This window comes from Alnus glutinosa, chromosome 9, assembly GCF_958979055.1.
Source record: "Alnus glutinosa chromosome 9, dhAlnGlut1.1, whole genome shotgun sequence".
NCBI lineage: Eukaryota > Viridiplantae > Streptophyta > Magnoliopsida > Fagales > Betulaceae > Alnus > Alnus glutinosa.
In genome coordinates, this window is record NC_084894.1 from 11,325,892 (window position 1) to 11,349,255 (window position 23,364).

Here is a 23,364-nt window from a genome sequence, read left to right on the forward strand (position 1 = left end):
CACCAAATGTGAGTATGTGTACAAAAAAGTGTATACAAATATTGTTTGTTAAAGGGATTATATGTAGCTCAACACAAAATATAACATCTGTTAAAATTAAATGTCTCCTAAAAAGATGAATTTTGTAAAATAATTAAATATAAAAAATGCCTCACCTAAATTTGTCGCCTTAGACCTTAAAACCTATTGAGTCGGCCTTGATAGAAGACACAAGCGAGTCAGATACAAGTCAGCATCTTCTACTCCATAATTCACGCATGACAGCAGCCTCTCCTCCATGTTTCATGCCCAACAGTTGTAGCCTACACAACCATATTAGCCACCCGACAGCCATACTTAAATGTCTTCTCATTTCTTGTTTTCTTTGCTTTGTTTCTCCTCTTGAAAAGCCTTCCCACCTTCTTCCCCTTCATACGGCTATATTTTGTTCTCTATTGTAACCAAATAATGTAATAGAAACTAGACAAAATGTAGGCTTTACTTTTACCTTAATTGTTCATGATTATTAATCCTAGTCATATTTAGTATTTTATTTAAGAGTAAATGTATGATAAATCTCTTAACAAATGCACGATTTGAATTAACTCCCTCATTTTCTTTATTTTTTTCAATTTTTGAAGCATGAGTTTTCGTGAATTCGAAGTAAGTCCTCTGTGAGTTTTCCGTCCAAGTTTTTTTTTTTTTTTTTTTTTTTTTGTGGCTAAAATCACCTTAAAATAATACTTTTGTCATTAGAAATTAAAATCTAAAAAAAGAGGAACAGAAGGGAGAAAAAAAGAAAGAAAAGAAGTCCCCATGGAGGCATCCCCATTGCTGGCCACTGCCAGTGGTGGGGTGCCCCCCCTAGGCTGGCTTATGAGCCAACTTCAGAGGTGGCTGAGGGTGGCTCCCACTCACCCCATGAGCAGAGGTGGCTTGTGAACCACACCCCACTCGTAGGCAATGTGTTTTGAGAAAATGACACAAAGAGGAAAGAAAAAACGATGCAAAGAGGCATGCAAGGTGATTTTCCCTTTATATTCTCATCCCTTCCAGCTTATTTCAAAAGTTTTGCTAACATTTTCTTCTTATCTTCAACCTCTAGATTTGCTGTTCCAATCTTTTATCCTCTCGCCTTAAGAATGTACTCCAATATCTCAATTGCATCTTCCGCCTTGTAATAAATTAATATCAAAATTCTATAACATAGCAGCTCCAAAGCAGAGGGCACTGAAATTTTAACTATAACATAGCACTTTGTGGGTTGTCCTTTGGAAAATCTGATTCCTTCATAGTACTTTGTGGGTGGTTCACCAAAATCAGCCAAGAAGGGAAAATCAGTTACTGCAGCTTCGGTTACTGGGTTTGATGTTGGGATAGTCATTGGCCTGGCTATATCAAACATTTTTTAGCTTGATCTGGGGAAATAAAAAGTGAAATACAAAGAAATAAAGTATTTTCTCCCCTTTTTAGCTTTGTTGATTAATGGTTACTGATTACTCACTGTTGATGGAGGAGAGGAAGAGAGAGATGTTGACGATCAAAGGGGAGTCATTTTTCTTGGTTGTGAATCTGTTTGGTTTTTCTCGTCTGTTTTTTCTTTGTATCATTTCTTCAAACACCTTCCCTGCACTATTATCATTTCTTCAAACACATTTCTAAGCTTTCTTGTGCGGGGGCTTGAGAGAAAGGGGGAAAAATGGATGAAAGAGAGTATGAATCGGAGGAGAGTGCGGCTGGGATTCTTCTCCCTATGAAGCACTCAAAGTTGGATGAGAACTCTGCCATGGCTTTGCGTCATGCATTGAGGAGAAGAGAGAATAATATCATGGTTTTTTCTAGGGTTGATAATTTTTGACATGATTCACGAATCAGACACAAAGTTATAGAGTTTGGGTTTAGGCTAAACGGGTTTGGGTCATAAACAGATTGACCCGCTTATGACACGTTTATAAACGGTTCAAACTACCAACCCGTTTTATGACCCGATTAGCTAAACGGGTTGATTCACTCAACCCGTTTATCTAATCGTGTCAGGCTTGGGTTAACCTAAACAGGTTGGTGGGTCAATCGGCCCGACCCGAACCCAATTCGATAACCCGTTTTGCCAACCTATTTTTCTCATATGTTTTAGATTTTTTTTTTTTTAATAAAATGAAAAAAAAAATTATTTAAAGGTGATTTGGTAAAAAAAAGCTAATGTGTGAAACCAATGCTCTATAGAAAAACTTGGTCGAAAAACTCACTGAGGGACCTATTTCAAATTCGTAAAAATGCATATATCAAAAATTGAAAATTAACAAGTGAGCGAGTAAATTCATAGCATGAGTTTACTCATAAATTTATCCTACATTTGCCACTTATTTTATTAGTGAGTACTAACCTAACAACACATCTATCCATTTTTTTTTTTTTTTTGGAGTAATGCCCTAAAAGGTGTTACTCCATGCCTTAATAGCATGGACAGGAGGGGCATACCCACCGTACGCGCCCCTCCATATTACATTCACATTAAAAAAGAAGAGTGAGAAGCTAGAGGTGTACATGCGAATGTGGTTATTTGTAATATTCGCAGCCGAATTTACAAAATGTGGATATCAATTTTAGATATTCGCATCAGAATCATGTTTCTTATTAATTGCATCCGCATTGTTATTGTGATAATTAAAATTCAGTTATTATTCGCTATCCGCATATTATGTTATGTGCCCATTGTAGTATTTTAGGCCTTCTTTGGGTCTCTATTAAATATCATTTTAAACGATTTTGAAAAGAATTTGAGCCTATTTTTAGTGTTTTGGGATTGTTTTAATTTTTTTTTTAAGGTCCTAATGTTTTGAAAATATATTGATTTCACATTATTTTTGTTTTTTTGCCCAAGTATTACACAAAAAAGCAACAAAACCAACCAAACCATCTACAATACTTGTTGCACAATAAGACCTTCAACAAATAACACAAAACATAGCTATCTATCTAAAAGAATACAATCAGAGATACTCTAAAAGCTGGTAAATCTCTTATCAAACATGCCCATACACACTTTGGTCATATTTAATTATTTATACAGTACCCACTCTAGTAAAAGTTTCAATTTTTTTGTGGGTACTAGTGGGTACTAAACATAACCTATACCTAATCCAAAATGACGCCATTTGATGTATATATATATGGTATGTAGATGCAGTTAATAACCGCATTTGCATACTCTAAAACCGATAGCCGCCCACATATACACCCTTATGAGATGCGACGGAAAAAAAGAAAAAAGAAAAAAAGAAACAAACAAAATTTCCCAAGCTTAATTTTATTTAAAATGGCCCGCCCGATGGTCATATTTGTCCTCAAATCATACTTATATTGGCATTTCTACACTACTCTCATCTTTCCCGTTTTATTGGGTTAATGTGACAATGACCGTTGTGTAGTATATAGCATCTATTTAAAAAAAAAAAAAAAAAAAAAGACAAAAAAAGGACTTTCTGTTTTTGTTTCTTTCTCCCTTGTTGGGGCTTTAATATCCATTAAAAAAAAAAAAAAATTCATTTCATTGGGAAGCCACAAAAACAATGTAATCCTTTGTGAAATCGAGGATGTTCTTTCATTCGCCTGAAATTGACATTAAAACTGGATATATTTGGTTGATTTCTCTCATTTGACGTCACCGCAAATTGAAAACAAGGAGAAAGAAACAACAAATTGGAACTTTTTTCTCTTTGAAAACTGCAATCTCTCTTCACTGCCTTCTCCACCTTCCTCTATTTACAAAAACATAAATTTTAAATTGACCCAAAGATATGGAACCCATCACCACTCTACTCTACCCTCCCCTCGTATAAAAACCCTCATTCACATGGATAAAGAGCTCAATCCTCACACTTTCTAACAACAGCCTTAGATCTTGAGCTCCAGGCACCCTTAAGGATCTGTTTAAACTTAATCAGTCACAAGAACACAAAAATCTTTCGCCTCTTCTTCAATAATTTAATGTTCCAGTTCAAAAACAATCAAGTGTAAAGCTTATACCTTTAAAGGGAGATATGATACATTGCCATTCCAAAACGCAACTCCTAACCACCTTTGTTCACGTGGCAACTTTTATTTTTATTTTATTTTTTATTTTTAGAAAGAATAAAAACTCTTAAGCTAGCTAGGGGACCATTTTGCCACATGAACAAGGTAGTTAAGAGTTATGTCTTGGAGTGACAAAATATCATATCTCCTTTAAAGGTCGGAGATCTTTCGCCTCTATAAAAATGCCTTCTGTATGATTCTGTAAGCCTAGAAATTCTAACAACTCAGCCTCTTGCCTTCTTTAAAACCATAGACCGAAACTTTGGAATAACAGCAATAATTTCAGCATCACCATCAGGTATACACCAGTGATGTTCTGGGAATTTCGTCGGGCAAAATATAACTGCAAGTTTCTCAAACATCCTTGTAGAAATAAATAAATAAATCACTTGAACTACGGGATTGATATTATTAGTAAGCAGGAAACAATAATACATTGCAAAATGAGTGGGGATTCCCCTGCTGTTGTTGTCTCTCTAGACTTTGGACATTGTAGCTGTGGTTTCAATCAATAAAGCTCCTTGTTGCTACAGTGCTCACATAAATTTTTCTAACGAATTTCTAGATCTTGAAGTATATAGCTGAATTTACAGATTCTTTTCAAATGAACAAAGGTTGGGGGAAGTAGGGCGGGGCGGTTACCTAGGTACACGAGTGACAATATACCGACCCTTTTCTAGATCATAGATAGTCTTTAATTGTGGTTTCTGCCATTGCAGTACAAAGACCGTAACCAGTACAGCTATTAAAAGAAATGCAAACAATGAGAAGTAAGTAACCGACTCATTTCCAACAATCTGGCCCATGTTACCAGGTTCCAATTCGAGGGGCTCCAACATTGTTTCGATGATGAAAGCTCCAAGCGTCCAGTCGAGGGGAATGCTTCCAGTAGTGTGATTTGCAAACCCAACCCTACAAATAGTTAACTTTTACCTCAATTTCACAGGTTTCTATTTCTAACAGAAGAAAAGAAATTTAAATACACAAAAAGATTTGCCTCATATGAGTTTACTATCTCTGTTTATCAATACTTTCAAAGTTACAACTGTCATTAGGATTTGTTTTATAAAAATAAAACTTATACATGGAGACTAGATGTAAAATTCAATATCTCAACATGTACGACACAGTGCCATGGGCACCTAAATCCAATATTGCAGAAAATGGTTGAATAAGCCAGCAAAACTACCTTCAAATTAGGACTCAACTAGAAGCTGAAATTGTATTTATAGCAATAGAACATATCTATATCGAATCCAAGGTTTTTAGGCTAGCAAACCAAGAACTCACCTTTCCATTTTCATTACACATCTATCTTAAACTTCTGAAAGATTTTGCAGAAAATGGAATGTCAATTTATGTATCTTTCTTATATACTTTCTTTGTAACAGGGTTGTGCCTCTTCGCTTTTTTATAAAATTTCGATTACTTATCAAATATTTATATAATCAGTGAAAATTACTCTAAGCAGTAACATTCAAAAGATGCGTGTGAACAACCACTTAAGAATGTTAAACTAGTTTGACATGATACCAAGAGAAGGTTTAATATTCTATGCAACAAGAGTCAGGTCACTAGCAAATTGATTCCACTCAATTAATTGTTGACATCTGGCTGAATGTAAGCATTAGGCATTTAAGTTATAGTACCCAATCCAAAATTGACACTTTGTTTTGTACCCTGAATTAAATGCTATATGCCACTAGAAAAGGAAAAAGAATGGTGTCTGCATCCAAAGAGAATCATACCTTTTTTCATTCATAGGGATTCCAAGACTGTCATGCAACAGTGCCACCATAAATGCAGAAGAGAAACAATATCTTGACAAATCCAAATCATCAATGTTACGATGCTCAATTCTCAGTTTACTCCAATCATCTTCACAGTAATGTTGACCAGCTGCCTTCAATGCCAACAAAGAAGCCCTAGGAACGAGCCCAAAAAACTGTAGGAGGTAGAGGCAGGGAAAAGAAGTACTTGATTAATGACTATAAGAACAAAATAAAAGTATGCAAACATGGTTTGACGATGACACACTGTTCACCCAAGGAAGGATTACTTAATCGTGCCCATTCAGAATACTACAGAAAATATATATATAAAAAAAAAAAAAAAATACAGAAATCCAAGGATTTATTTTGCATATCACCTACTTGAAAGAGATTCCAGTATTAAATTTTTCATTTTGTATTTGAATTGTCCACTTTTTGAGATTGACAATTAGTAATTTGTGCAAGCTTGCCTCCAAGTGTATTTAGGCTGAAGGGATCCCCATCAGCAATTTTCTATGATTGTAACTAAGGATTCAATGTTTTAGGAACTCGGCTATAACCATCCAGGCCACCCCTCCCAGGACCCCACTTAAGTGGAATTAGCCTGTCTCTTCTTTTTCTAAATAGGATATGCTTAATGATAGCATCAAAAGCAGCGCCATAGAAGTCCCCCTATTATTCACATAATGTTATAATTTCCCCCCCTTTTCTTTTCTTTTCTCTTTCTCACTTTGCTATGTTGAGGTACAAGGGATTTCAAACAGTAAGAGTGGTGGACAATTAGCTTGTCCAAGCAGGCTTTTCAGTCCTCGTAAATATAGAAAATCAATTCACTTTTTGTTCTCACTATTAAAACTCAAAGCATTAATATGTTTGACTGGCAAAGGAGATTCGAATCACCTCGAGCAGCCCCACCTAACCCAAATCTCTAGTCATGCATCATTGTAAAATTGACAAGTGTTTTATGCATATCTTATTTTGATCTTTTTTGGAGATTCTGCTGTTAAATTTTTCAAATCCTATACAATAATTTTGTGATGTAGTGGTTTCATTTTACAATAAAATGGTTTACAAAGACCCTTCTATATTAAAAATTCCCAAGGAACTGAAAACAGACAATTGCAAGGTCCAGAAAGTATGGAACTTTCCATATCTTAAGTTTGATCTATTACATGGGATTGTACCTTCTATACAATTCAATCAATTTTGATGCAGATCTCGGAAGAATTCTGGGTGCACACTTGTGAAGAAATGAAAATACTGAAACTTGGATAATTTCAATGTTACATCTAGTTCAAAAATCTCTCGAAATATTTCAGTGGTAAAGAGTTTGAATAAGAAGCAACTGCAGGTGTGTATTACTATTTTCTAGTTTTTGTTTTGATGAAAGTGTTACTGATACACCAACTTTACATGGTCCTCTAGTGTGCTTGCTCAGCAAGTACGTATAGCCTATATAACCTATGCATAATAAGTGGTTCCTCAGTTTCCTTTTCAGAACTTTATTATTATTATTTTTTGTTTTCTTGTGAGGAGTCCTCTCGTATACTCTGTTTAGAGGGGTTGCACCCCCTCTGGCTCCCTATTTATATTGCACCCCATATGATGTTTCTTAGTACTACTGCACCCCATTTTGTATGTCAGGTTTCAAAAATCCAACTCTTCAATGTAACACAAATGATTGCTGCTCTCACATTCGAAAAAACAAAAAAGCACTACTTTCCAAACATATCTCTCTATTTAGTTTTTACTCTATTCTAAGTCAAAATAAGGATATTTGAAAACAGTCATATAAATGTGTAAATTGTCTTAGGAAAGTGGACGGCTATTTTGGGACATCCTAGAAAGGAATACATGACCAAAAAAATGGGAGAATGGATAGCTTTTCGTATATTCTTTTATTGGTAGGTTACAGCGCACCCAGTTAGTCTTGAACCCATGACATCACCCTCCATACCACCATTGTCAGAGAAGGATGTACTATTTGAGGTAGACCTCATTAGTAGTAACTTATAGAATAAGAAAGCTATATATTGTATTATTTTTAGATGAATGAAGAAAAGTATTTCATCCCCTTGCAATTTTTTAGTGTGATATGATGCCACACTTGGGTCGTGATACATCCTTAGCAGTGATGCCTAGGTTTCTTTTGTCCTCCTCCTTCTCCATTTTAACTTCTGATCAGCCACATTTTAGTTTCCAATCAGTACTCTAACGCCAATGACGAATTTACTCCTCTTCTTGGGGACAAAAGATTACTTATAAAAAAAAATAATAATAAATAATAATACTGACCTTTTGTCCTATAATATTTTTTTTTTGATAAGTAATTAAAGTTTTATTAAGAAAAGAAGCATAGGCACCCCTAAGTACACAGGTGGTATACAAAGGAGAACCAAAGCTAACCCGAAAACCCAACAAACAACCTTGTCCTATAATTATAGCACCCTAACCGTCTTCCTTTAACCTGCCTTGATGTCCTTATTTCCCCTGCATTCAGATGCTGAAACTAAAGATCCTGCTCCAGTCATTGTTGTCAAATTTCAGATCCTATGTCTGTTTTATTTTAGATCTGCCTGATATCTGTAATAGCTCTATTTGACATGGATCTACGCTCCAAAATATCCTAAATTCCAATTACATAATATTGTCATCATATTCTGCTTGAAAAGATCAAAAGTTGCTGGTCTGAAGCAAACTGCTAACCTTAAATTCAAAATTCTCTAAAAAGCTATCTAAATGCTGAAAAAGAATCAGTAATTTGCTACCTTGGAACCCTTTGTTGAATGTAAATACCTAATACTTTTATAGTACGAGTTCACAGGGTCCAATTTCAATGCAAGACCATGATGCTGTGCCTCTATCAGATAAAAGGCCACACAATTCAGGTTTAATACTAACCATTTAGTTCAATGCAGGGCCACAAAGTTCAGAATTTGACACACTTTTACCTCAGATCTAACTTAGTTAATTATCCTGTGGGCTTTGAACCCACAATCTCATCCTCCACACTCCACCCATTTCTTATGGGGGAGGAGGTGCCGTTTGAACTATAGTTCATTGTTACATCAGATCTACTTTATGCTAGGAAAAGGCAGATACCAAATTCAACACATTTTCACTTCTCACTAAGTCACACCCTTAGCTTGTATATAATAAGCATGAAATAAACTAAATTGTTAACAATGAAATATCAACTGTGTTATGTCATTGTTTACAAACCTCAGAAGTAAATAAGAAGGATTCCGAAGAAATTGGCTTGCCTGGTAACTCAGAAAAGAATGATGAAACAATTTTGCAAGGCAGCTGCATGCATTTATCTGCATTAGAAATATAGAATTGTCAACAGATATAGTTTACCTCAATATTGTGAAATCTAAAAAACCAGTAAGTATAGAAAATAAAATAAAAATAGTAACAAGAGAACAGATGTATAAGTATATATGTCTATATAATTTTACACAATATTTCACAAAGAAAGTTACAAATTTCTAGAGATAAAGGCCTAACTAGGTCATGCTGTGAGATCTGATCAGTATCTGTATGACCGTTAAGGCACTTATTACACAGTGCTTCACAACTTCAATTATGATAACTGAACCCTCTCTTAATTTGTGCCGCACGGCTAATAAAGAATTGAGATTGCCGTATACTGATCACATTCACTTGCTTGCCGGCCCGGCTCCGTAGTAACAAAGTGGAAAGTAGACCTGCCCCCACAACCATAAGTATGAACCCTTTTAAGTTATGGAATAAAGCTTTATTTATACGACCAGCTCTCCTAAACTTGGCCTCCCAGTAATGAAATCTCATAGCCCTGTTTGACTTGTAATTTTTAGAAGTTGCCAGTAACTTCTTTTTGATAAGTAATCGACACATCATTAAAATGGTTAAGGCAACCCTAAGTATACAGAAAGTATACAAGAGAAAACACCTACCTAAGAGCAAAAAGAACAAACAAATCCATGTAACTAAACTAATCGTCAAAGGAAAAACATAAGCAACTGTCCAAAGATACAAAGTTTTGAAGAATAAAGACTTAGGCAGTGTTTCGCAAAGCATTCTTCCACTTTCTCCTAAAAAAAAGTCAACTTCATTTTTTCACATTATCAAACAACTTTCTTCACTTTTCTCCTACAAAAAAAAATTCAAAACTCATTTCTCATTTCTACTTTATATCACATCAATCAATTATTTCCTCCTTTCCCCCCTCAAAACTCTTTACCAAACACACCGTTAATCTCACCCAATGGCTTGTTACAGTCCTCAAAATTTGTAATTTTTTTCCCTCCATAAACAACATAAAAGGCACGTAAACACCATCTTCCACACAACATTACAACGCATACTGTCAGTAATCCACCAACAAGCATACAGCTTGGCTACACGTCTAGGCATAACCCAAGACAGTCCAAAACAACTGAAAAAGGCAATCCAAATGACAGAAGCCACGTCACAATGAAGAAGATGGTCCATGGACTCATTCATTTTACACATGCAACATTTGTTCACCACAATGACGTGCCGTTTCCTGAGGTTATCCATGGTAAAGATCTTACTCAGAGCCGTTGATCAAGCGAAAATGGTTGCCCTCAAAGGAGCCTTAGTCCTCCAAATACTCTTCCAAGGAAAGCGGCAGCCATCACAACAAACCAAGAAACAATAAAAGGATATAACCTTAAAAAACCCTTTTTTGGAGGGGGCCCACTATAGTTTATCTTCACTTCCTTGTCTCACTATAGCTTAATACAATACCTTGGAGAATGAGTCAAAAACATCCACCTCCTAATCATGAGCCGCTCTAGCAAAGCTCACAATCTATTGATTGGAACTGCCATAAAACTCCAAGTGAGCTACAACAGAAACATCCTTTGCACATGCAATACCAAATAAATCTGAAAATGCTTTCTTAAGGGTCACATCCCCACACTATTGATAATGCCAAAATCTAATCTTGGAACCATCACACACCTCAAATTTGGTGTGACACAAAAATTTCCTCTAACCCCTCCTAATATTCTCCCATAACCCCACCCTAAACGCTCCAGAAGGCTCAATAGAAAACCACCCACCCCACGAATTGCCAAATTTAGAGTCCACTACCACTCTCCACCAAGCCTTTCTCTCATGCACATAACGCCAAAGCCATTTACGTAAGAGATCATGATTGAACACCAGCAAGTTTTGAATTTCTAACCCTCTGCCAGAGAGCGGCGAACATTGGACAAGCTAACCAGGTGATATATATATATATATATATATATATATATATTTATATAAGTAATAATCAGTCTTATTAAAAGCGTAATGCGCCTCCTAAGTACACCAGAAGCATACAAAAGGAAACACCTAACTAGAAAGAGAAAAACGAACAAGAAAATCGACAAAACTAAGCGACAATGGGGACACAAAAACCACAGTCCAAAGAAAGTATGAAAGATCGAAGCTAAGATATCCTCCATAACTTCTCAAAGTCCTCAAAATACCTATTATTTCTTTCCTTTCATAAACACCAAAAGAGGCAAGTACACCTATTATTTCTACACCCTTAGACAAGTACCTCATTTTCCAATTAGCCAAATGGCGGTCTGTCTTTTCAATAACTCTGTCCCAAATAGACTTGGCCTTAAAGGAGGCCCCCAATGGAAGACCAAGATATTTCAAAGGCAAGGAAGAAACCCTGCAAACCAAAATGCCAACCAATCCATCCAAATTCTCAACAATACCCACAAGGACCAATTTTGACTTGGCCACGTTGATCTTCAGTCCAGAGCCAGCTTCAAAGCATAAAAATAAAGCATAAGGTTGCGAAGGTGGTCAAGCTTAGCCCCACAAAAAATCAAAGTATCATCCGCAAACAACAAGTGTGAAATGTTAACCACGCCTGAAAGCGTAGACCCCACAGAAAAGCCTGAGAGAAAAATCCCCATTCACAGAGGCAGATATCATTCTACTTAAGGCCTCCATCACAATAACAAAGAGATAAGGCGAAAAAGGATCACCCTGTCTCAAACCAGAGTAGCTAGTGCAAAAAAAAGAAGGCCTGCCATTCACCAAGACTGAAAAGCACACCGAAGAAATACAATGTGCTATCCAAGAGCACCATTTTTTTCCTCGACAAATAAAGTAAGAAGTCCCAATTGACATGATCATAAGCCTTCTCAATATCTACTATCCACAAATTCATTAGCAACGAGAACAGAGTCAAAGATTTGCCTACCTTGAACAAACGCATTTTGGGACTTCGAAATAATCTTCTCCATAACCCTTCTCAATCTATTGGCAAGAACTTTGGCAATAATCTTATAAACTCCACTCACAAGACTAATAGGCCAGAAATCCTTAAGGTCAATAGCCCCATATTTCTTCAAGATGACAAGTATAGAAAGATATAAGAGTTGTTGCATCTATGTTAAACACCAATATCATTATCAAAGCTTATGTTGCTATTCTTAAAGAACAAGCATAATAGTGAGAGTGAGTGTGAGGCAAATTTTTATGTAAGTTTTATTTCTCATCAACATTGATAATTTTATATAAGTTTCTTATTTCCTCAATTTAATATGTTTCTATCAATATCATCTCTAAATTATAATAGCTCTTCAAGCTCTAGACACAATTTTAATATTTCTCTTTTCTCCAGTAAATTCTAGAACCTTTTTTTGGATAAGTAGAAATAAATCTATTTAGTAACAATCAAAGGGGAATAAAGGCCCATTTTCTGTTGAAGTATCCAATGAAGCTTTCAGTCAAAATAAAGTATAAATTCACAATCCATAGAAAATCAAGTTTGATCGGAAAAGATTCAAACTTATCATACTGAAAGCAGAAGAAATTGCTACCTTCTTTTCTCTTTAACAATGCCAATGCTTCATATCTGCATGCAGAAAAATTTCCAGCTGGAGATGCCAGAGGCTCTGCATAACTTGCATTCAATGGCAGCTTATATCCTCTGGGAATGCAAGGGTTACCAACAAAGCCATCACTAGAACTTGAAACTGCAAAACCAATCATATAATTTTACAATTACCAATGTTTCAATTCCATTATTGAATACTGAAATAGGACACATTATGCATGATATCAAATTCATATGTTGATAAGAGACTTTTTGATGTAGGACAGATAAAGGGAATCTGTCCATGTGTGCTTGTGGTGGGCTTAGGGTTAGAAAAATTTATATATCAATGGTTTAGGATTTTAGAGATGGTTATGGTGCAAATATTGACTAGTGTTTTGAAACGATGGGGAATAAGGGAAAGAAAGCTATTTAAGAAGCAAATAGGTTGCTGGAATATTCTGGACAATGGCTGTGTTGAAAATATTCTGGACAATTGCTATATTTGTCACAAAAAAAAAAAAAAAAAAAAAAAAAAAAAAAAAAAAAAAAAGATAAAAAAACAAAAGAAATGGAAAACCAAAGCTTCAAGACTAAATATCATACAATTGAAATCCTCGCAACTACCCAGTAGCAGTTAGAAATGAACTGTTAGTATTCACCTACCGAAACTCAAGTTCTATTTCACAGCACTAAAAAAGGAAAGTTGAACTCACAAGATGCCAATTCTCTAGAATTGTGAGCCTCTTGCAATGATTCCCAAGCGGCATCCTATTAAAGAAATAATGGTCAGAGATTTTCGTACAAGAACCTTTCACTGCATATGTTATCAAAAATAAGAAAAGAACGTCAAGCAGCAGCAGTTGTACAGAAGATACTATCTTAGTTCAATTGTCAAAAATACCTCATTCAATCCCTTCCAAAAATGTTGTTATGCCAGCTTCAAATTCATCCCACAAATAAAAAGCTACCTTTCACCCTTTGTACATGTATTAAAAGCTACTGTTGCTTGGAAAGCAAATTTCAACTTAATGCTTGACTAAAGAAAGTAAGAAAAATGCTTCTCAAACAGCACCTCTAAGCTTTTTTGATAAGTAAGTTTATTAAAAAGCGTAAGGCGCCCCTAAGTACACCGGGGGTATACACGAGCAGCCAAAGCCAGCATAAAAAAAGAAAAAAACCCAAAAAAAACCCCAAGAGGACCAAGCCCGAAACCCACCAAAAACCCCAAAAGGAAAACCCTAGAACCCGAAAAAAAACCCAAAACAACCCACAAAAGAAACCTAGAGACAACCCAAAAGCCCTCTAAAGAACGCTACCCTACAACTTGAGGCCCTTTCCTTTCCTGCGCCTAGAGCACCTCTAAGCTTTCCGGTGGTAAATTCAATAGATCTAATCAACAGCATCACCACAATGCCAAAGTTGCTACGATAGTGCCCAACTGCTATTTCCTACCGTCACCATCTCATTACTGCCACCACTACTATCACCCCATTACTGTCACCACACACCGCCACAAACTGTTGAACCAGCCCACTATTGGAAGGCAGCAAATATAACATTAATTCCAAATCGACTTGATGTTGCAACCATTAGGGGTGGTTTGGCAAAAGAATTTGGAAGCTAATAACCCAGTACGCCTGAAGCCTAGCTAACTGCAGATCAACTACAGGTGCAGGTAATTCCAATGCATTAAAGAACCCTAAACACAAAACCATACATAAATACATATGTTTTTATCAATTTAATAATGCAATATATTCTATTTCAAGCATGTCTCCTACATTGTTAACTGCTCTACATTATAAAAACCAGAATTTATTTATTAACAGACTTTTTTATGAGTAATTATAATTTATCAACAGATTATAAATAGAAAGAATGAAATAGCATCCTAGGTTACGCTTCCTGCAAGACTGTCTTTATCACAAATAACCCTCACTTCCTCTCTCACAGATAGCAAAGGAGTGAAAAACAGATTAATTATATTTGTAACAAGAATGTCATATACCAAACATGTGGGTTGGTTCAACCGGAAAAACTGCACTCACTAGGGTTGAGGGTTTAAGGGAAGGGTAAGGACTATGTCCTTTCATATAGTTCATAGACCCAATGGGCATCCAATGGATGAGAAAAAAATTTACTGATAAGAAGAACACGCTAAAAGTATTCCACATTTTTTTTTTATAAGTAAATGAAATTTTATAAAAGCGTAAGGCGCCCCTCTAAGTACACTGGAAGTATATACAAGGAAACGCCTAAGAAGGCAAAGAAAAACGAACAAGAAAATCAGAAAAGCTAATACACACGGGAGACAAAAAAGCCTCCGTCTAAAGATACAACGTATGAAAAAACGAAGCAACAAAATTCTCCATGGAATTCTCCAAGTCTTCAAAACACCTAAAATTTCTCTCCTTCCAAACACACCAAAGAATGCAAATAGGCACCATCTTCCAAACTGCAGCACTCCTTGACCTACCCACCTTCCACCAACATGCGAATAAATCGACAACTCTCCTAGGCATAACCCAAGACATACCAAACCTAGAAAAGACATGATTCCACAAAGTAGTAGCCACAACACAATGAAGAAGAAGATGGTCTACAGTTTCCCCGTCTCTTTTGCACAAGTAGCATCTATCCACAATGATGATCTTTCGCTTCCTGAGATTATCCGCTGTAAGAATCTTTCCAAAGGCTGCCAACCACGCGAAGAACGCCGCCCTTGAAGGAGCCTGAGTCCTCCACACACTCTTCCAAGGGAAATGACTGCCCTCACAGCCGGCCAAGGAGCTGAAATAGGACTTAACCTTGAACACCCCTTTCTTGGAAGGGACCCACCTAAGCCTATCAGCATGATCTCTACTCACCCTGGCTAAATGCAACACATGAAAGAAGGATGCAAAGACACCCACTTCCCAGTCATGTGCCTCTCTAACAAAGCTCACATTCCACTGGATAGAGCCCCCCCAAAACCTCCATATTATCCGCAACGGAAGTATCCTTCATCCGAACTATACCAAAAGGAATAGGAAATACTTCCTTCAACACCCTATCCCCGCACCACAGATCATGCCAAAATTTTGTCCTAGTTCCATCCCCCACCTCCAATCTAGAGAGACCAGAGAAAATCTCCCACCTTTTCCTGATATTCTTCCACAGCCCCACCCCATGAGCACCAACCGGCTAGCGTGAACACCACCCACCCCACAAACTACCAAACTTGGCATCCACCGCAACTCTCCACCAAGCTTCTCTCTCTATTCCATACCGCCACAACCATTTACCTAACAAAGCATGGTTGAACAACAACAAATTCTGAATACCCAACCCTCCATCTGAAATAGGGGAACAGACTTTCGACCACCTCACCAAGTGAATTTTAGATTCTTCACCCAATCCACCCCAAAAGAAAATCCCGTTGAAACTTCTCTAAACGAGCAGCAACACTCCTTGGGAAATGGAACAGAGACAAAAAGTAAGTAGGCACATTGGCAAGGATACTCTTAATAAGGGTTACTCTATCACCCTTAGAGAGATACATCATTTTCCAACTAGCCAAACGATGTTCAATCTTCTCAACAACCCCGTCCCAAATATGAGTGGACTTATAGGAAGCCCCCAAAGGAAGACCAAGATACTTAACCGGCAAATTGGCAAACCCACACCCTAAAATGTCGGCTAGCCTTTCCGCTTGATCAACATGCCCCACTGGAATTAAATTTGACTTTGTCAAATTAACCTTCAGACCCGAAGCTGCTTCAAACAGGAGGAAGAGACTTCGCGGATTACGCAACTGAGAAGAATGAGCACTACAAAAAATCATAGTATCATCTGCAAACAGAAAATGCGAAAAATCTACGTCACCTATTTTAAATCCATCCAACAAACCCCCCCTAATTGCAGCTGAGATCATACGGCTCAAGGCTTCCATCACAAAAACAAACAAAAGGGGTGACAAAGGATCCCCTTGTATCAGTCCTCGGGAGAGGGGGGCTTTGTGGAGATCGTTTTTGAAAGTTAAATATGAGAACATGTGGGAATGGTGGTGTTCCAATGCGGTTATTGGGTCCTTCTAGGTTGGAGTGTGGAAAACATTAGGAGGTGGTGAGGGGGATTTCTCTAGATTTGTTATATTTGAGGTGAGTGATGGGTTTAAGATTAGATTTTGGTATGATGAGTGGTGTGGGGATCAGACCTTGAAGGCAGCTTTCTCAATGTTGTTTAGCATTGCCTGCTGTAAGAAGGATTCCGGGGCAGATCATGTGCGGTTTTCTAATGATATTTTACAATGGAATATCAATTTTATCATATCAATGCATGATTGGAAGGTTGAGTTGATTGATTACTTCGTTCTTTAATCTTTTGTACTCTCTCAACTTGAGATGAGGTGACGAGGATAAAAGTTGTTGGATCCCTTCCAAAAGGTGGATGTGCGAGGTCATATCTTTTTATCATGAGTTGTCCTTCCGCTGGCTCTCCCTTTCCTTGGAAGAGCATTTACAGTACTAACGCTCTATCGAGAGTGGCGTTCTTTGTATAGATGGCAACTTTAAGGAAGATTCTAATTTCGAATAACCTAAGTAAGAGGCACTCATAGGGATGGATTAATGTTGCATGTGTAAGAAGAGCAAGGAAAACATTGATCATCTTCTGCTCCACTGCGAAGTGGCTAGAGACTTGTGGGTATCAATTTTCCATATTTTTGGGATAGTAGGTCATGCCCCAAGAGGTGGTGGAGTTGTTGGCTTGTTAGAGAGGTTGGTTGGAAGCCACTGTAATTTAGAAGTTTGGAGGATAGTTTCTCTGTGCTTAATGTGGTGCATTTGGAAAAAATGTAATGCTCAAAACTTTGAAGATGTGAGAACGATGATAAAGTTAAAAGCTATTATGTTCAAATCTCTTTGTGTTTGGATGGCTGATTACAATAGTTCTCACTTTTCTAATTTTCTAAAATTTATGAATTTGTGTTTTTCTTCTCCTCCCTAATCGGGTGTCTCTCTTGTATACTTGGGTTGCGCCCCACGATATGTTTTAATAAGATTGAATTACTTATATGAAAAATAAGAAGAACATATTAAAGTCTAATATATTTCATTTATAAAGGTAATTACATGGGAAACACCTGACCGAATATTGGAAAGCTTCGAGCATAGAGATAATAAATAACTCCAGAAAATTTCACAATTCTTGTAGATTGCAGTCGGTCTGTTTCTTTTGTAGCAAATGCAACCTGCAATTGAATAGTTCCAACTTCAATTCAGCATCTCTCAAAATAATAAAACTTTTCATATGCATCTAAAGAAGCAACCAGAAATCATAAAAATAAACAAAAAAATATAAATATATATTACTCTAAGAAAAGGAAAGATTTACATATGATGTTCATCCATGCTCCCTGCAGGAGTATTTTGAATGAATTCAAAATCTTGATAGTAGAATTTTAGACAGACAATATTATCAAAAATGGGATTAAGTGTTACAAAATCTAGAATCACTTGCACCATACTTCTCCAATCAGATCCAATAACTCTACTTTCTTTAATAAGAAAAACAGTAGAACAAATGTTTAAACAAAACTGCCACGCCCCAAACCCACTAGTGTTTAATACATGAGAATCATCCACTATCTGAAACCTGAATGAAATATTTTCAAAAAATAATTCATTTCCATCAAGGTAAGTAATCAATCCACAATATGTAAAATATTAACCTATTAAAATCTCCCAAAACATAAGTAATAGCTCTGTAACAGTTTCAAGGAGAAGGCTACAAAATCAATGGTCTCTATAAAAAATACAAACCTTTAATTATGTCCCAAAGAGAGATTAATTAAAACAACTAAATTTCAACATGGCAAAGCAATTGCTAGCAAGCAAAACTCAACTTGAAGGGCCATTCAAAAACTTCACTTAACCCACCTGAACTTCCATCACTTTTGCAATCTCCTTCCCAAAGTTCAAAAACTCTCAATTTAGTGTATCAAACTTTAAAAAATTTACAATCTCCCTTTTGTTAGGGTTTGGAACAATATTATTTTCCAAATAATATTATTAGGAACTAAATATACAATTATCGAAATTTATAAAGCGCATGGTTTGGGGCATAACAAAAGCAACCACCAATGGCATCTAGATACTTATTTCAAAATGTTTTTCTTAAAAATGCGAATTTCATAACTTCTTCTTTCTTTCTTTTTACAAGTAATCGAAATATCAGTAAAAGTGCAAGGCGTCCTGGGTACACAAACAGATAACCTGCTTTCTTCCTAAATGCTGTCACATTGATGTAGTAAAAATAGATGAAGCACATTTGCAGGTTCCTCAATGTCCCATTAACTTCGCTGAAAAAAGCAATGATAACCTCATTTTCCAGGTTAAGTAACCAACAACCACCGTGATTAACTTACCGATCAATATAGATTCCCTTGGTTCTTGGTTCTTGATACTCATACTTTTAGCGAAAAGATCATACCAAACACGTATTTTGGAATCACTTACCCCTTAAACATGTTTCAATGCAACATCCAACAACTACACCTCTTAAGTCAATAAATGATAGGAGATTACTCTTAACAGTATTAGTAAAACACGCACAGCCTTAAGCTCTCCAGGCTTTAAAATCATATCAACTTTTGATGGGAATGAACTGTACGCAGGTTATATTGTGTAGAAAATAAGGACAGAGAAAGAGTAAATAATTAAATAAATAAATAATGGGAGGAAGTGAACATAAAATCAACTCTGCCCCACTAATCTACTACTTTCAGCAACTATTGGATTGACAGGAAGAGCCTCAAATAGATACACTAACAGGAGAGCAACAACATTTGATCAACTGCTTAGCTCTTATATCACCATTTAGTTGATTGAATGTGAACATTCTGTTGGCTTTTCCATTCAGAACTTTAGAAAGCTTCATGTATTTGTTTCCAAGGTTTGATGATAAGTCACGTATTAAGAGGAGAAACTGCTGCAATTTTTGTATAACAATTATAACCCCCTCTCCCCCCATATCCTCCCCCCCCACACCCCCCACCCCCCCAAAGAAAAAAAACAGAAAAAAAGAAAAAGAAAAAGAAAAAGACAGAAGATGCGGGTTCACTAATAAGAGAAATCAACTCAAAAAATAAAGCAAAACTACAGAAATATCATCCACATGCCAATTTGATCTCAATGGCGCAACATCTAGAGGAGCAAAGTCAGCTAAAGATATAACTTCATTAGATAACCAGACATTTATTCCAGGTTGCAGTGAGTAAAAAGTAGTAGGGCATTCATAATAAAAGGTTCAGTTGAGCAAAAACTCATTATTATATCTGATGTAAACAAATAGAGTTTCAGCCCAAAACAAAAAATCTTGTATCATGGCAGCCCCGCATATTGCAGACTTGGGGACAAAATACATGTATGTTTTTAAATATACTATACTGAACGTACATGTATGTAAGGTTGCATATGGACGCAGGAGTGAAACGATGACAACAATTGTAAAATAATTCATCAACATGAAAGGCAATATACTACTGCAAATTTTCAACGTCAGAAGTGGACTCCTAGAATCATCCATATAGGTGTCGGACATGTTCTAATAAGCCGGTGAAAAAGAGTCTAACAAACCAATTGTCAACAAGAAGAATCCCACGTGTAGGCATACAAACAAAAAAATATATACATAAAAAGTATTAAAATTGTGGTCAAAAGACGCTTAGTGAATGATAACCTGCAAAGAAGCCCCACCAAGTTCAACTATCCCAGTGGTCTCCTGAGGTTCACCTCCCAAAGTTCCAAGAGCATAGTTTGCAGCGACCCAAGCATAAAAACCTTCTTCTTCACCTGTTTCGAGATCATTTCATGCGTCATATACAATAAGAGTACTTCCTGAAAGAAAAGCAGAACAAAGCAATGGCCTTTCAACCAAGCATTATATATATGATAAATAATGAATCTCGAAAGAGATACAAAAAGCTAATAACTGTGGTACACAGCACAGACTTATGCTACCAGATCTCAGTGCATGCGTCACGGTCATATATGGAAATACATATTGTAAAATACATTGCATGCCTACCAATTGTTTTGCCTGATACATAATATAAGACATCAATTTAGTAGTTATGTTGTGATTCAATTTGTAAGAGGACTCGCACCAACATGGCCAACAAGTCTATCAGCTGCAGTCAATGAGCAGTTACTACAATCCTTTCCTTTTTTTAAAGGGGGTGGGAGGGGACAAAATCCAGTAAATTATATGAAGGGTTCAACAAACGCAGTCCTCTTTTGCATGAGTTAAGTAATTTATACCTGGAACAATATGCTTCAAAAAAAAATGTTTGAACTTTTTCTTCTTTCAATCAATTCCAGTAAATTATATGAAGGGTTCAATAAATTCAGTCCTCTTTTGCATGAGTTAAGTAATTTATACCTGGAACAATGTGCTTTGAAAAAAATGATTGAACTTTTTCTTCTTTCATTCAATGATTTTTATTTTTTATAAGTAATGGATATATCATTAAAAGCGCAAGACACCCCTAGGTACACAGCAAGTATACAAAAGAAAACACCTAGCTAATAGGAGCTCTTTCATTCGTTGAATTTTATTAGTTAGATTAATATGCATCAATGCAAATATTGATAAATAATTGAATTTAATACCAACCTCATCCATAAAGAAATTTTCACATGATAGACAACTCAGTAAAGCTCAACTACTTGGGACCATTAGACATTATCCAAATGAAATCTTCTAGCAAAGGAATTTCATCTTCCCAGATCTCTGACATAAGTTAACTTATTAAAATTACTTATAATAGTTACTTCAATGCCTAACAGCTTAGTTTAAGGAAATTGAGACTACTTATAGGAACTTATATAGTGTTTCAAGATGCATAGAAGAGCTTAAACTTTACCACTTCATGATGAAAAATTCAATTAAGTGGCATTCACCTAGATTCTGGTCAATGTCAGTTACATGAAACAAAGTACTGACGGGGTCAGTGCTGGATGTCGGAAATCTGGCCCGTACCCACATGACCAAGCCCCCACATAAATGCTTTCTTAATCTCTCTGTTTTCTATATTTCCTAAACCACTGTGAGGTTGCGCTGGCCCTAAACCTAACAGCCTAACCCACACCAAACCACCCTCCCTCCCTCCCTCTCTGCAACTGTGCAACACGCCACTGACCTGAATCCACAGCCACACGGCCCACACCCAGACGACCAGTCCACCCTCCCCCTCTTTAGGCCAAGTGGCTGACAACCCTAACCAACACGGTCACCCTCATAAAACCCTCCCTCTCTATGCTGAACTCCTGAACCTAACCTTAACCCACACGACCCACCTAGGCCTCCTTCTCTGTGCCTAGACGCTGACACTAACCCTTACCCTAACCCACACCACCACACACACAGGCCACCCTTCTCTCTGTGCCGAGCCGCCATGGACAAACCTAACCCTAACCCACACCCAGCCTCTCTTCTCTCCCACACAAGGCCACAACACTCTTCACTAATTCACCAAAAACAAAAAAGTCCCAATATGATGTATATATTGAACGGTTGAAAAAAGGCATGCATATAATTTACAGACACCACGCATAAATTCTAAAAGAACTTCATTTGTAATACTGAAAATAAGCCTCTAATAATCTACTTCTAAGGACTTGTAGTGTTTCAAGATGCTTAGAAGAGCTTAAACTTTACCACTTCTACGTAGACGTCTGCTCTGTATTCGACAATTATAACAGCATGCGAACGAAATTAGTAGCGATTCAATAAAAAATTAAGTAACTACAAAGCTAACTTCCACGCTGCAAAATCAGTACAAATAGCATTACCTCGAATGACACGCGCCCACTCGTCCTTAAACAGAAACCCTGACGACCTCAAAACCCGTCTACAAGACTCCAGAATCCTCTCCCTCAGCTCCTCTCCCAGACTCTCCAACTCGGCACGCGCCATCAACTGGATCTTAGTGTTTCTCCGCTCCGCCTTGGGGACCCGCCGCCTAGCGAACCTGATCAACCGCGCGATCGAATCCCCGGCGACCTCCGGGTCGCCGGCGAACCCGGTCAGACCCGGACGCACCTTCATGGAGCTGGAGCCGGTCCCGTCCATGAGCGGGATCCGGCCCTCGCCGAGGAACTCGAAGACGCGGACGCGGGCGCCGGTGGGGCCAGCATTGATGAAGACGCCGAAGAAGGTGGACTTGGGCTGGGCAAACTTGGCGGATTGGTGGATCTTCTGGGCGGTGGTGAAGAGATAGAAGAGGAAAGGGACGGTGAAGAGGGAGGCGAAGAGGAGGAGACATTTGGTTTGGGATTGGAAAGGCGGTTTAGGGTTTGCTGGGGTTGGGGAGAAGAGGTGCATGCGCGGGTGCAGTTGGGTGCGGTGGGGAGGGATGTAGGAGGTGGAAGAAGACCGAGATTGGAGGTTCGACATTTTTCCCTCAGTTTGAGATGCCGGAGAGGGGACGGTGAGGCTGGGTTTTACGTTATGGTTGGCATTCTTTAGATTTTGGTGGAGGGTGGAAGTCGAGTGGGTGTGAACTCAACTGTGCAGATCATGGATGAATTGATTGACGAAGAAGAGAGTTGAGTTGAGGCAGGATGTCCTTGAATTTTGAGGCAAAATATCACTTTCTTTTTCTTTTTGATGGATTCAATTGATCAAATCGTCATAGTGGATTGCAGCCGATCGAGA

At 37.3% G+C, this 23,364-nt stretch overlaps 1 protein-coding gene across 1 annotated transcript; it reads right to left on the reverse strand.

Moving 5' to 3' along the window:
• Positions 1-4,430: 4,430 nt before the first annotated feature.
• LOC133877528 (probable apyrase 6) lies at positions 4,431-23,364 on the reverse strand. The gene is made up of 8 exons (XM_062315863.1): positions 22,500-23,364; positions 20,386-20,498; positions 17,789-17,896; positions 13,380-13,434; positions 12,668-12,823; positions 9,048-9,145; positions 5,802-5,998; positions 4,431-4,965 (listed from the first exon to the last, which is right to left on the reverse strand). Exons 1-8 carry the CDS (start codon positions 23,101-23,103, stop codon positions 4,692-4,694), a joined length of 1,605 nt encoding a protein of 534 aa, XP_062171847.1. The 5' UTR covers positions 23,104-23,364; the 3' UTR covers positions 4,431-4,691.

Excerpts from the sequence above, each read along its gene's own strand:
- LOC133877528 (XM_062315863.1), bottom strand. The coding sequence starts at position 23,103 with ATGTCGAACCTCCAATCTCGGTCTTCTTCCACCTCCTACATCCCTCCC. Across the intron at positions 17,897-20,385 it reads TTGGTGGGGCTTCTTTGCAG|GTTGCATTTGCTACAAAAGA; the intron begins GTTATCATTCAC and ends ATTCAATTGCAG. Across the intron at positions 9,146-12,667 it reads ATTGTTAAAGAGAAAAGAAG|ATAAATGCATGCAGCTGCCT; the intron begins GTAGCAATTTCT and ends TTTCTAATGCAG.